Raw genomic sequence first — 15685 nt, forward strand, 5'->3', positions numbered from 1 at the left:
TACCTTTGCCATTGCAGACAAAGGGTATAAAACAAAGTTTTGAGATTAACTTTTGTTATTGACCAAATACCGGTACTAATTTCCCACCATAATTTGCAAATAAATTACTTAAAAATCAGACAATTTGATTTTCTGGATTTTTTTTCTCATTTTGTCTCTCTTATAGTTGAGGTATACCAATGATGAAATTTACAATCCTCTCTCATCTTTTTAAGTGGGAGAACTTGCACAATTGGTTGCTCACTAAATACTTTTTTGCCCCACTGTATGTATGTATAGTATATGTACAGTATATGTGTGTATACACACACACACACACACACACACACACACACACACACACACACACACACACACACACACACACACACACACACACACACACACACACACACACACACACACACACACACACACACACACACACACACACACACACACACACACTATATTGCCAAAAGTATTTGGCCACCCATCCAAATGATGAGAATCAGGTGTCCTAATCACTTGGCCCGGTGTATGAAATAAAGCACTTAGGCATGGAGACTGTTTCTACAAAGATTTGTGAAATAATGAGCCGCGCTCAGTAATTTCCAGCGTGGAACGGTAATAGGATGCCACCTGTGCAACAAATCCAGTGGTGAAATTTCCTCGCTCCTAAATATTTCAAAGTCAACTTTATTATAAGAAAAGTGAAGAATTTGGAACAACAGCAAGTCAGCCACCAAGTGGTAGGCCACGTAAACTGACAGAGGTGTCAGCGGATGCTGAAGCGCAAAGTGCAAAGACTTTCTGCACAGTCAGTTGCTACAGAGCTCCAAACTTCATGTGACCTTCCAATTAGCCCACGTACAGTACGCAGAGAGCTTCATGGAATGGGTTTCCATGGCCGAGCAGCTGTATCTAAGCCATACACCACCAAGCCCAATGCAAAGCGTGAGATGCAGTGGTGTAAAGCACGTTGCCACTGGACTCTAGAGCAGTGGAGATGCATTCTCTGGACTGATGAGTCACACTTTTCCATCTGGCAATCTGATGAACGAGTCTGGGTTTGGAGGTTGCCAGGAGAACGCTACATTTCGGACTGCATTGTGCCGACTGTGAAATTTGGTGGAGGAGGAATTATGGTGTGGGGTTGTTTTTCAGGAGTTGGGCTTGGCCCCTTAGTTCCAGTGAAAGGAACTTTGAATGCTCCAGAATACCAAAACATTTTGGACAATTCCATGGGATGGCACTTCAAGTTCATATGTGAGTGAAGGCATATATATATATATATATATATATATATATATATATATATATATATATATATATATATATATATATATATATATATATATATATATATATATATATATATATATATATATATATATATATATATATATATATAATGGTCAAGGCTATAAACGTTATCCATATATCTAAAGATATATGGATATTATTCTTTAATAATATCAACTTGTCAGCTTTTTGCCATTACATGATGCATTTATCTCTATTTTTACATTTTGATAGAGGGAGGTAATTTTTTATTTATTTAAAAAAATTTTTTTTAAAGTGATGTACATTTATATGTACTGGTACATGTACATGCTGTATCGGGACAGATCCACTAAGAGTTTGAGCAGAAATATGTCGTATAGGAATAAACTAAACACAATAAAACATTAACAAAAGGCTGAGTCACATGTATGGTTTTTGAAGTAATACTTTTGTGACATGAAAAAAACATGGCGATTACTTTTTGATGTGAAGATAAAACATTAAGTAGTTTGGCTTGAAGACGAAGTCTAAGTCTAATCTTTCTTCCTGTCCAACGCCTCCTTGTGGTTTAGTACAACAGTTGGCAAACAAAAAAAAAACAGGAATAACAACTCTCACATCGAATACACAATCTTCACAGCCTGCGTTCAGTTCGATTGAGATGAGAAAACATTTGACCTTTTATTTATGTTATTTGAACACTTATACAGTTTGCAGTTAAATAAAGGACGAGTGAACATCCCAGTCAACAAACTAAAGACTTTATAAACAAGTTGTGAAAACGTTCACGACACAGCGCCTGCTGCATGTTTCCTCACGTCATTAACTCTCAGTCACAGCAGTTGAAGGTTGTATTGAGAAAATAAAAGCAACATCAAATAGTTTTTCTCCTTCGCTGTATACTTTTAGTGCGGGGACAAGTAAGAATATCAGCAAAACATCTTCAGTTATTTTTTTTCCAAATCTAATTCGAAGGACTGTTTACATAATTGGTAAACTAACTTGCAACATTCAGGCAGGGCACAGTTAAGTCTGTGTTACCTTTAACAATAAGCAACAATTGAAACTGGTTGAAGCACAGTGTACCAAGTCAAATTCCTTGTGTTAGAGCGGATTCTGATGACATAAGAAAACAATGTTAATATTAATATTAATGTTATTAATGGTAGTATTAGTAACACTAATAATTGTTTTTATATATATATAAAACATTTGTTTAGCCTTTTGAAATAAAATATATGCAACATTGCCAATCAAAATGATCATGTCATATATATATATATATATATATATATATATATATATATATATATATATATATATATATATATATATATATACAGTATATATATATATTGATGTCATATTGACCACACCCCTAGCCACGCCCCTACCACCACACGTATAGTGGCAATCTCAGAGAAACACTGGTACACATTCACATATGTACACACTAAATATATTATGTACACACTAAATATATCCAAATATTTAGTAAAGTCTAATACAAACAAGGCAACAAGAGAAGTATTCCACACTTTTGTTTTGTAAAGTAAATCTGTAACGCAGATATATGGGCATCTACATTTTTTTTTTTTTTACACGTGACGCCCTAAGTAAAATCACAACACAATTACAATTTTTAGTTACAAATGTTCCGACTGCAACATAAACCCATTAAACCCATACAATAGCCATATAATAGAAAATGTATTCTGGCAACACATATACAGTAAACCTTCTGGGTTTTTTGACCGAACCATTCTAGAACACTGCAAGCGGGCCTTTCATGAAGCCCAGTGGAGGCTTTTGGGTAAAGGCAGCTTACCACAATGGCGTTGGGCGAATGCATCAGTGCTCTCAGCTCATTGAGATCATTCTCAGCCTGGACCAAAAACAAAAGATGGAAGGGTAAAGAGAAAGAGAGGGAGAGAAAAAAATGGTGAGCACAGCAGTTTTCACGCTTGCACTGGAAAAAGAATTCTAGCATACATGGGATGTACTAGGGGTGTAACGATTTGTTTTAACAATGATTAGATTCCAAATTTGTAGTTGCCGATACACTGCAAGTCAGATACGATCTGAAACCATTTAAGTGAGCAAAACAAATTCAAGCAGTGTGACTAAAATAAATTCTGAATACTGGACACTGCAGGTGAAGTTTCCTATATTCCTGTTATTTCTTGTAAGGGAATTAGATATAAAGGAATTATGGATACAAACCAGCAATTAAACAATAATTAATGGCCAATGCATTCACTTCTTATTTGAATGAAGTGCAACCAATACTTCAGGTTGAATTAACCAGAGGAAACCTTTTTGCTCTTTTCAACATTCAAGATATTTGCAATAAAAGTACAGTAACCAACATTTTAACAGTAGATTTACCTGCTACTTTTGCTTTTGTTTTTTTAACATAAAATAGTACAATATTAATATCAAAGTGCAACCAATATCTCATCTCGTAAATCAGGTAGGATTAGCAAGGAGATATACTTCAGAAATTAAGTGCAACCAATTATTTTAAGAATAAATGAGCAGTGGTTTGACTACTCTTATTTTAATAAACATGGAACATCATAAAGACATAATGGAAGTAACAGCGGACACGTTTCGGTGACACACGGATTAAATGGCTGAGGTTGTAATGAACTAAATTGGAAAAGTAAGTAAAGTGTGATCACTTTTTCAGTCATAAATAACTTTTCACTTTTTCAATAATCCATCCATCCATTTTCTACCGCTTGTCCCTTTCGGGGTCGCTGCAGCCTATATCAGCTGCATTCGGGCGGAAGGCGGGGTACATCCTGGACAAGTCGCCACCTCTTCGCAGGGCCATCACAGATAGACAGACAACATTCACACTCACATTCACACACTAGGGCCAATTTAGTGTTGCAAATATGTTAATTACAATCTTTTTAACCTTCCGTACGACCCTTGTGCATCGGCAAACTTGCTCCACTGTCACTTCCGTTTTGTCCGTTGCATCCTTTGTGGCTTGTAAGTTAAGTTGTGGCTTTATATTATTGTGTTGTCCTTATTTGTTATGGCTTTTGCAATCATACTGTAGCTGAAGGTTTTTGTGTTGTAATTAATGTTTTGTCTTGTAGCGTTTGCATTTGGTATGACCTTTCTCGACCACTTTAGGTATCCGACATTTTTGTTTTGATGACACCACAGATGGGCAGACAGACCTAACATTTAACGTCTTCATCATTAAAAGTGCTAAATTTAATATAAAGTCTGCCTTTCTTAAATCCAATGTTTTCTTTTTTCTAGTATCGATAAAATCCATTACTATCTTCCGGAAGGCCAACACCTTGATATACTTGAAATTTAGGAAGATAAATCGATCAATCGTTACACCCCTAGGATGTACATAAGTCTACTTCAAAAAGGAGCGCTATGTTAAAAGTTTACAATTGGCTGCTGGGAGATAAAACCTGATATGTCTCCAAGTTCACAACTTCTTAAAGGGGAACTGCAATTTTTTTATTTTATTTTGCCTGTTGTTCGCAATTATTATGAGACAAGAACATCTCTTTGTTTTTTTAGGATTTTAAAGATAATAAAAAAAGACACCATCAACGTTTTATATACACATTGCAAGTCTATATATAACGTAGTAACAGACAAGTGCTTACCCAAATGAACCGGAAAAAACTTCCCCAGCCAGCTGGACCAAACGCACAACTGTCCATCGAGTGAGTCACATTTTAACATTGATCATGATACACGCAGCACATCATGCGTGTTATTACAAGACCCAAAACGAGTGAAGTTGGGATGTTGGGTAAATCGTAAATAAAAACAGAATACAATGATTTGCAAATCATTTTCAACTTATATTCAATTGAATAGACTGCAAAGACAAGATATTTAATGTTTGAACTGAGAAACGTAATTATTTTTGGCAAATAATCATTAACTTAGAATTTAAGCAACACATCGCAAAAAAGTTGGCACAGCGGCATTTTTACCACGGTGTTACATGGCCTTTCCTTTTAACAACACTGAGTTAACGTTTGGGAACTGAGGAGACCAATTTTTGAAGCTTTTCAGGTGGAATTCTTTCCCATTCTTGCTTGACGTACAGCTTAAGTTGTTCAACAGTCCGGGGTCTCCGTTGCCGTATTTTAGGCTTCATAATGCGCCACACATTTTCAATGGGAGACAGGTCTGGACTACCGGCAGGCCAGTCTAGTACACGCACTCTTTTACTACGAAGCCACACTGTTGTAAAATGTGCAGAATGTGGCTTGACATTGTCTTGCTGAAATATGCAGGGGCGTCCATTAAAAAGACGTCGCTTGGATGGCAAAATATGTTGTTCCAAAACCTGTATGTACCTTTCAGAATTAATGGTGCCTTCCCAGATGTGTAAACTACCCATGTCTTGGGCACTAATACACCCCCATACCATCACAGATGCTGGCTTTTGAACTTTGCGCCTATAACAATCCGGATGGTTCTTTTCCTCTTTGGTCTGGAGGACACAACGTCCACTGTTTCCAAAAACAATTTGAAATGTGGACTCGTCAGGCCACAGAACACTTTTCCACTTTGCATCAGTCCATCTTAGATGAGCTCGGGCCCAGACAAGCCCGCGGCTTTTCTGGATGTTGTTGATTAATGGCTTTCGCTTTGCATAGTAGAGTTTTAACTTGCACTTAAGAGTTGTAGCGATGAACTGTAGTTACTGACAGTGGTTTTCTGAAGTGTTCCTGAGCCCATGTGGTGATATCCTTTACACACCGATGTCGCTTTTTGATGCAGTACCGCTTGAGGAATCGAAGGTCACAGGCATCCAAAGTTGGTTTGCGGCCATGCCCCTTACGTGCAGTGATTTGTTCAGATTCTCTGAACCTTTTGATGAATTACGGACCGTAGATAGTGAAATCCCTAAATTCCTTGCAATAGCTCGTTGACAAATGTTGTTCTTAAACTGTTCGACAATTTGCTCACGCATTTGTTCACAAAGTGGTGACCATAGCCCCATCCTTGTTTGTGAATGACTGAGCATTTTGTACCAATCATGGCACCCACCTGTTACCAATTAGCCTGTTCATCTGTGGGATGTTCCAAATAAGTGTTTGATGAGCATTCCTCAACTTTCTCAGTCTTTTTCAATAGGCCTCCTACAACCCATGGAAACATCTTATCTGATCATGTTCTGTTTCTGAAAAGTCGTACTAGCACACCTGGTTTATGCTCCTACAATAACAATGTCGCTATAGCGTGGTTATAATAAAGGTTGTGGAAATTAAATTAAGTATTGTTGATGGTTTTTGAATGCCTTTTTAAAGTTATTTAGAGGTAGAATTGATTGATTGCATTGCTAGTCACCAAGAATGAGTCAATTTTTATGTCAGAAAGCGAAAAATAAAACTTGTCTTCTTGTCTCTTATAAGGATTGTGAACTATAGGCAAAATTCCAAAAAAAGTGCATCTCCCTATAACTGATCTCAGAGTTCATTTTCCATCCATTACCACATCAGAAGCTGCATATTAGCGCTAGAATACTACATTAGTGCACAGGAACACAAGTGTGATTTAAACATAAGTTACGTAAAAACTACTTGGAATGTCCAAATCCCTCCACCCATTTTCTACCGCTTGTCCCTTTCGGAGTCGTAGGGGTTGCTGGTGCCTATCCCAGCTGCACTCGGGCGGAAGGTAGCGTACACCTTGGACAAGTCGCCATCTTATCACAGGGCCAACACAGATATACAGACAACATTCACACCCACATTCACAAACGAAGGTCAATTTAATGTTGCCAATCAACCTATCCCCAGGTGCATGTCTTTGGAGGTGGGAGGAAGCCGGAGTGCCCCAGAGGGAACCCACGCAGTCACAGGGAGAACATGCAAACTCCACACAGAAAGACCCCGAGCCCGGGATCGAACAAAGGACCTTCTTATTGTGAGGAACACGCACAAACCCCTTTTTACCACCGTGGTGCCCCCAAATGTGAAGCATCCTTTTTACATACAGATTTTTAAAACCAATGTAGCCATAACAGGAGTCCTAAATGAAACTGAGCTAAGACTTTGGTGTCCTAATGAACACAATTCATTATACTGTATTTTACTACAGCGGAGGGGTACAACCGGAAAGTGGGCCACTTGTGGTAATAGCTGGCAGTGTGGTTTATTTTTGTCATTTTGCTAAATAGGATAATTAACACTTCAAACTGAAGTAGGCCTGGATAATTAATAACATTTTGATTTAAATTTTGGCTACTCACGATCATAAAAATATTATAATACTTTTTTTTTTTTAAATAATTAGTGGGCCGCGCAACGTGCTTGCAAATTTCTGAAATTCGGTAAAACGGATGAGTGAGCGTATGAGTCTCTCCTAGAAGTTTAGGATCCTAGTTCGAATTAATTGTCCAGCCCTATCCTGAACTAAACAATGTTGAGACAGCCACTTGAAACAGCGACTAAACTACAACGCTAAAGCTAGACAGAACAAATCCATCCATCCATCCATCCATTTTCTACCGCTTGTCCCTTTTGGGGTGTCGGGGGGTGCTGGAGCCTATCTCAGCTGCATTCGGGCGGAAGGCGGGATACACCCTGGACAAGTCGCCAGCTCATCGCAGGGCCAACACAGATAGACAGACAACATTCACACTCACATTCACACACAAGGGCCAATTTAGTGTTGCCAATCAACCTATCCCCAGGTGCATGTCTTTGGAGGTGGGAGGAAGCCGGAGTACCTGGAGGAACCCAAGCAGTCACAGGGAGAACATGCAAACTCCACAAAGAAAGATCCCGAGCCCAGGATTGAACTCAGGACCCTCGTCATACACCCAAAACAAGGGATGGAAATCGAAAGCCGGTTCTGGTTCAGAACCGATTTCCAGTATATAAATTCCTTGGAATCACTTGCCAACTTTTTAAAAGATTCGCTTATCGATGCCAGTGTTCAGGAATGATATCATTACGGAACGTGCGTAACAAATGCTCTAGAATTGACTATATTTTATAAGAAATTATTGCAACAGCGCTACTTGTAATAACTGCAAGGTTGCTACTTTATCAAGAGGAGGACATACGCTGAAACATCTGAACACACAGCATGCAAGAACTATAAATAAATGTTGTGGTTTTGGACCGCGTCGATCTCATCCCAGCAGCAGTAACGCTAACACGTCATCTGCCGTAAATACAACAGGTACTAACACACCGCCTATCATGTTAGTGCCATTACTTGTTAAATTGAAATGCATTGCTTCTCATTTAGATGAGCTGGACGAGAGACAGATTCTCAATGGCTCCAAGGCTGGCAATACGTACAAGCTTCATTTCAGGTCTGCCGCCCCGTGCTATAGCATCTCCTTTCATTGCAGCAGGTAAGTGTATAATAAGTTTGTGGTTTAAGCTTGCACCCATTTGCCATAGTGCTACTGATTTTCAAGAAGTGAATATTCAATTGTTGTCGGAGAAAAGTTGCAGGTTTTCCTAAAACCACATTTTCACTCAGTCATTTCCAAAGTGAGATATGTCAAGTTTGTATTTATTATAATTTTTCATGAGTTTTTGAAGACCCCACACAACAATTCTGAGAATTTCAATTCAAGGTTTCATAAGCCGTAAACCATGATCAACAAAAATAAATCACAAGAAGGCTTAAAATATCTTGTGTTAAATGTTATGTATATGATAGTTTCATCTTGTAAATCTAAACAAACCATTCTAATATTCTGTCTGTCACCAATATATTTTCCAGGGAGATGACAAAAGATTCTTAAACGTTTTAAAAATAATAATATATTGTTACATTCTTGAATAATTTCCACATTTTATCTTGTTAAATTCTACAGAAGAATAATTATTGCTTATATTTATTTAATTTTGTTTTACACTATGTGCCTCTTAAAGGGAAACTGCACTTTTTTTCCCAGAATTTTGCTTATTGTTCACAATCATTATGAGAGACAAGAACACACGTCTTTTTTTTAGGATTTTAAAGATGATAAAAAATCGCTTGCAATATGCGGCAAATGGGAGTCACCAATGTAGCCTTCAAAGCCCTCTAAAACAAGTACAAAACCCTCCATCAACATTTTATATACACACCGCAAATCTATATATAATGTAGTAACAGACACGATCATAACAATATTAATAATAATAATAGCATGTACAATATTTACTGTATTTTGTTCATTTTATGCACAGCCGTAACTAATTATTCTGTGCATTTATTTCAGTTTCCATAGCAGCGCACTTCCGACTTCCAGCAACACATTTGTTTCTACTCCCTGAATCAAACACGAGTGTGTTTTCTAAACATGGCAGACTTGGTAGTAGACAACAAAGACGACTATTTTTGGACAAATGAGGATTTACAGCGTTATCTTTTTTAAACTAAATAGACGAATTATGAACTGTTTATGGAGGCAAGCAAGAAGAAGAGGCTGAAATGTTGGAGCAGACGGAAGACGAGAGAGTGCGACATGGTCACGCTGCAAATCTGGAACTTTTGAGCCAAGCTATGCCAAATTGATGGAGTGCCCAAATTAACTGGAAACGTACTTTACAGATACTGTAGTATGATTGTTCATGTTTTTCAGTCAGTACAGATTGGTGTTTTATCGCATTGTGTTGTGCATTACAAACTCAAACACGTTTCCTGCGGACGTAGAAGCAAGCTTATCTCTTGCCATGGTTAGCTTTTACGGCTAATACCGTAGCATGCCAAAGTGTTAGTATGCTAGAAAAAGAGTTCCTCAGTGTTCGCTCTTACAATAACAATGTCGCTACATCTTGGTTATTATACATAAATATATAAATGAAGTACTGTTTTTGAATGCATTTTTAAGTGATTTAAAGGTAGAAATGATTGCTACCATTAGCTGCATTGCTAGCTACCCAGAACGGGACAATTTTTATGTTAGAAAATAGAAAAGAAAAAAAACTTTTGTCATCTTGTCTCTCATAATGATTGTGAACGATAGGCAAAACTCCAAAAAAAGTGCAGTTCCCCCTTTAACACTTCACTGTTGGCTTTGTACCATGATGTTAGCTCTGAACTAAACACAATTGATGTTAATACACCTTTTTGTTCTCCTTTTCCCCCAAATAAGAATCAATAAGAGAACCATTAAAGAATCGAATCGTTATGCAGTATTGAAAGAGGAATCGGAACCGAAAAATCTTATAAATTCCCATCCCTACCCAAAACACATCTCATCTGCTTGTGTTGTTGTTGTGAACAACATCATCGACGAAGATCAATGTACAAACAGGACTTCAGTCACAACTTGAGAGCCTCTCTTTTTTCAAGTCGTATCTACACTCGTCAAGCTCAGCACACCAGAACCCTTTCACCCTTCACAATAACAGACTGTGCGCAATATTCGGTCTGACTGCACTGACAAAATAAAGGTTTCCAAAAAGCACCTAACACAAACATAATGAACTTAATGCACTTGTTGATACATTTACAAAATTATTATGCTTAGACCTAAAATAATGTTCAAAAATGTCCAAAGGTATATTGCACCAAAATATTTGAGGATTTTTGCATTCAATTAACAACATTTTATTAAATTGTATTTAGGACACAAAACGCACACACTGTATGGTGGCAAAATAAATGTTAAAGGAAATAAACAGAATTTATTAAAGTTAAATTAAAACAAAAAACCTGACTGTTTTTTTCCATTATGCTATTGTTATTTTAATTGATTTTTGTTTCTATTATTATTTTACTTGTTGCTTATTTGTTACTAATTTATATCTGGGTGTCCTGTTAAATTATATTTAAAGTTAAGTTTTGGTGTTACAATACTCATGTTTTTAAATTAATGAACAATCGTGTTATTAATTGTAATTTCAATTACAATCAAAATAATCGTGATTATTATTTTTGCTATTTTCCTCCAGCTCTCAACTGAGCATTCTCATAAAGAAACTCCCCTTCATTTCTTATAATACGTAAATACTACAGTCACAGACTGACCTTGTCCCACTCCCCTTCCATGACATGGTTGCGGAACTTGGTCGCTGAAGAATGCTCCAGTCTGCAGCCCGACTCCTGCATCAGCAGGTCCACCGTCTGACTGCAGCGAGACAGACACACGCGCACAAAAGACAAACAAACATGAGAGACTGGCGATGTTTGAGCTATTGGTAACAATTTTGTAGGAGGCTGGCGGTGCAAAGAAGGTTAAGGAAAGTCTTCAGCATTATGACATCATCCTCAAGTATCAACGCAGCAGTAGCATGCTGCGTCTCTCAACAACCATAATATCCTTCTGAAAAGCGGAAGCTCTGCTTCTTCGTTCTAGCAGACAGTAATAACATGGAAGCCTTTCCTAAAACCAAAGCCACATACATAAATAGTATATTTACCACTGTAAGCAGAACAAGATATACTAACAAACACCAATGGTTGGTCTCCTGTGTCAAAGGTCCCGTTATACACATGTATACTTGTGCGCAATGTTAACAGTGTTTTACAAAAGTGAGTCTTGTCCATTTATAATGTGCATAGGTCATAAGATCTTGTGTTGTTGTTGTTTTTTTTACTTAAAATGTATTTCACTTTTGTTTGTATTATACTATCTGCAAATGTGCCTGCTGTATTACTGTCATTACCTGTCATCTTATGTATGCTTGAATGACAAAGTTGAATCCTTGAATTTCCTCCTGCAAAGGATTATAAAGTATCTATCCATCCAGTTATGTTAAACAAATACATGGACCCCAGGGTCTCAGGTTTGAGATCCCTAGATTGCAAGAAAAGGTATTGTTTCCTGATCATGGAGTAAGGAAATTCACAACAGAGCCATCGTAGAGGACCATAATGTATCCCCACAAGACACAGTCCGCATCTGTTTCCCATGTATTCTAAGTACGGTTACACGATATGGACGATATACATTGGCCGAAGTTAGAGCTTTTTATACTATCATTATATGGTAATAATGTATGTTGATGACATATTCTAGCTGTGTCCCGCAAATTTCATAGCGACAAGCGAAGGAACACATCCTTAACACAATAGCAGTCTCGCTAGCGGCTAATGTTCCCCTAAAGACAGCCACTTGTAAGTCAACAATCACTCGCCTACATGGCAGCAAATAAACAATGTTTCTTACAAGTACATCCCTAAAGGACGAGGAATATCTAAACATGCTACTATATACATCGTAAGAGGATATGCTAACCGCAAGGTAGATTTCTTGACTGTAAACAAAGGACAGCGATTGATACAAATATCGACAGTAACGATGCCAAGTATATTATCAGACTAGTACATGTTAATACCAGGTATAGTATCAGTCTAGGTTGCTACTACAGTGGTGAGATTGATATTTGTTATTATTAAAAAATCTGTTGTCATTTTTGTTATTGTTTACAAACTCAGGAAATAAGTCCCTGGACAGAGACGTAATTTAAGGGCAAAACTAAACTTAAAGTACCAATGATTGTCACACACACACTAGGTGTGGTAAAATGTGTCCTCTGCATTTGACCCATCCCCTTGTTCACCCCTGGGAGGTGAGCAGTGGGCAGCAGCGGTGCCGCGCCCGGGAATCATTTTTGGTGATTTAACCCCCAATTCCAACCCTTGATGCTGAGTGCCAAGCAGGGAGGTAATGGGTCCCATTTTAATAGTCTTTGGTATGACTCGGCCGGGGTTTGAACTCACAACATACTGATCTCAGGGCGGACACTCTAACCACTAGGCCACTGAGTATCAAAGGATACAAATGAGAGCCAATAGTAAGTAACATTTTAAATATAAATTGATACTGATACACCGTCATCCAGTGTTTTTCTCTCATTATTATTAGGGAAAATGGCAATCATTCAATGATCTTGAAACATTTAAGTATCAGATCAGCATTGGTATTACCAATACTGCCCCTGTAACTATTTGGTATAGGATAACTACCCAAATTTGTAGTATGATCCAAATTTTTTTTTTTTTTAATATCCAAACAGAAGAATAAGTGCTTATTACATTTTAACAGAAGTGCAGATATAATCTAGTTACAACAAAAAGTAGCCAGATACTAACAGTAAACTAACAAGTATATTAATAATAAGTTTAAGAAAACAATAAAAGTGTAAATGACGAAATATGTGCCACATTCGTCATCAGCCAAATTAGGAGCCTTTGCAACACTTTTTGAAATGATTCTATTGTCATTTAAATAGCAAACAATATTTTGTGATATTTATTGCAGGAGGCTGTAATATACTCTCCCATCTCTAATTCCTATAAAAGCGATTACCTCACAATTAGTCCTGTTATCTGGTGATTGAATTACAACCGAACAAATATAATCTTTTAGTGTCTCACCTACTGGTATAAATAAAGTACAATAATGTTTGCAGCATATGCATGTGGCAAAGGGTCAATGTTCTGCCTTGAACTGGTAAAAAAGCTCGCAGATAAGTCATGTTGCATAAAATGGTGCCAAATTACGACGGCTCCTTAAAAAGGGGCTGCTCCAAACGACAACTCGTTGCGATCTGGCTTGTATAATCGTACACACACACACACAATTACAGTCGACTTGTAAAAACCCTCCCACATAGCCTTGCAAATTGTCCTTACAGACAGCCCAAATGAAGAAAAACCGCAATCAATTATCCGCCAGCTTCCAACTCTCATTGTTTTAATTAGCAGCGTAAATCAACAAATGAGCTTATTTATTTTTATAAACAACCAACGCATAAACGTGATATGATGTAATGCACACCAAATGGGAACCACATCCATGTACAACCACAGCAAAACAATAAAACGTATTATATTTGATTAATATACCATGGCCTGGGTGTTTAATGTTTGGACATTGGTGCTGTTAGCATGCAAGCTAACTAGCCAGCTAATGCTAAAAGGCTAGCTGTTATTGTGCAAGATGGAGCCCCTTCTTAGCTGCAAGCTAACCGACTAACATTCGGACCCATCCCCCCATGTTTGTGTCTGTCATGCTCACTAATAGCTTCTACAGGCGGCCATGTCGCACTTTATTAAACAGCAACCACCAGCGAACACGACACCGTGTATGTTATAAGTGAATATTCAACGCTTCCAGCCGACATGACACCAACTTACTTGAGCCCCAGTCCGTGGAGATGTTGTCCTATGAGCCGGATGACATCTTCCTCCGCCTGCGACAACCGCTTCTTCTTCTTCAGCGATCCCACCTCCGAGCCCGAGGCCGCAGGGGTGGCGGCAGAAGTCCCACAAACGGGCCCGGCCGATGACCCATTGCTGGTGCCCACACCGTTCCCGTTGTCCGACAGCAGGAGTCCGTTGGAGTGCCCTCCCCCGGCTGCCGCCGCCGTTGACGACGACGATTCGCCGTTGTGTGTTCCGCTCAGGCAAGAAAGATCGGAGGATTCCTGCCCCTGTCCTGCTCCATTTGCCTGCATGCTGCTGCTCAGGTTGCCGACGGCACTTCGGGTAAAATGGATGGTCGATGTGGCTTGAGAGTGCGCTCCGAGTCCCAAGAAAACTCCGGGGAGGCCTGGTACAACCGCTGAAGCCCCGGGCTCTCCTGCTCCCTCCGCCGCCGAGGCTCGGTGCTTCTTCCGCGGGGGCGGCGACGCTCCGCCGGTGTCCGAGTCGGAGGAGGAGGAAGCGGAGGCCAGAGTTTCCTCACCGAGAGCGGCCGTGGTTAGAAGCCGGCGGTGCTCCGGGTGGGAAAACAAGGTTCAACTTCCAGGTTTGAGGCCTCGTCTGACGGGCTCAGAGCAGACTGTCAACCGAGGCGGACGGTCTGTCACTTGGCCCGTTTTTGTTGTTGTTTCTCTCTAAACAGCTGCAGCTCTAATGGAGGCCTGACGCTCTGACGTCACCGGAAATTCCTACACTACTAAGCTTCCGGGTATAATCATTACCGCAAACTATTTATTTAGCCTAAACAAATTATTACCACCACTACTTTACCAGTTCATTTTAATGTTTTGAACAAAAACTACGAAGTAATGTAAATTATATTAAATATTTCAAAAAATCTATATTATTGTTAGGCATGGGTTGTTAAAGTGTTAGGCGGCACCAATAATTAAACATTTGAATTAGGCCGATTGTATTGTCTTTGCAATTGTATTTTCAATTTAGATTATAATCATTGTTCATAATTTCTGTGCTGAATTAAAGCACATTGTATTATTACAGTATGGTAAATGGTACTTGTATAGCACTTTTCTACCTTCAATGTACTCAAAGCGCTTTGACACTATTTCCACATTCACCCATTCACACAGACATTCACACACTGATGGTGGGAGCTGCCATGCAAGGCGCTCACCAGGACCCATCAGGAGCAAGGGTAAAGTGTCTTGCTCAAGGACACAACGGACGTGACTAGGTTAGTAGAAGCTGGGGTTCGAACCAGGAACCCTCAGGTTGCTGGCACGGCCACTCTCCC

The 15685-nt window shown here is 38.8% G+C and overlaps 1 protein-coding gene across 1 annotated transcript in view; it reads right to left on the reverse strand.

The window, feature by feature from the left end:
- Positions 1-15122, reverse strand: part of LOC133648548 (WD repeat-containing protein 26) — a 29357-nt gene extending 14235 nt beyond the window's left edge. The window contains exons 1-3 of the mRNA XM_062044749.1: positions 14365-15122; positions 11251-11350; positions 3095-3151 (exon numbers count right to left, since the gene is read on the reverse strand). Coding sequence (XP_061900733.1) covers positions 3095-3151; positions 11251-11350; positions 14365-14684 — 477 coding nt within the window. The 5' untranslated portion in view covers positions 14685-15122. The remainder of the gene's footprint in view (positions 1-3094; positions 3152-11250; positions 11351-14364) is intronic.
- Between the last annotated feature and the right edge of the window lie 563 nt (positions 15123-15685).

The sequence above is a fragment of the Entelurus aequoreus genome, linkage group LG04, assembly GCF_033978785.1.
Source record: "Entelurus aequoreus isolate RoL-2023_Sb linkage group LG04, RoL_Eaeq_v1.1, whole genome shotgun sequence".
Lineage (NCBI taxonomy): Eukaryota > Metazoa > Chordata > Actinopteri > Syngnathiformes > Syngnathidae > Entelurus > Entelurus aequoreus.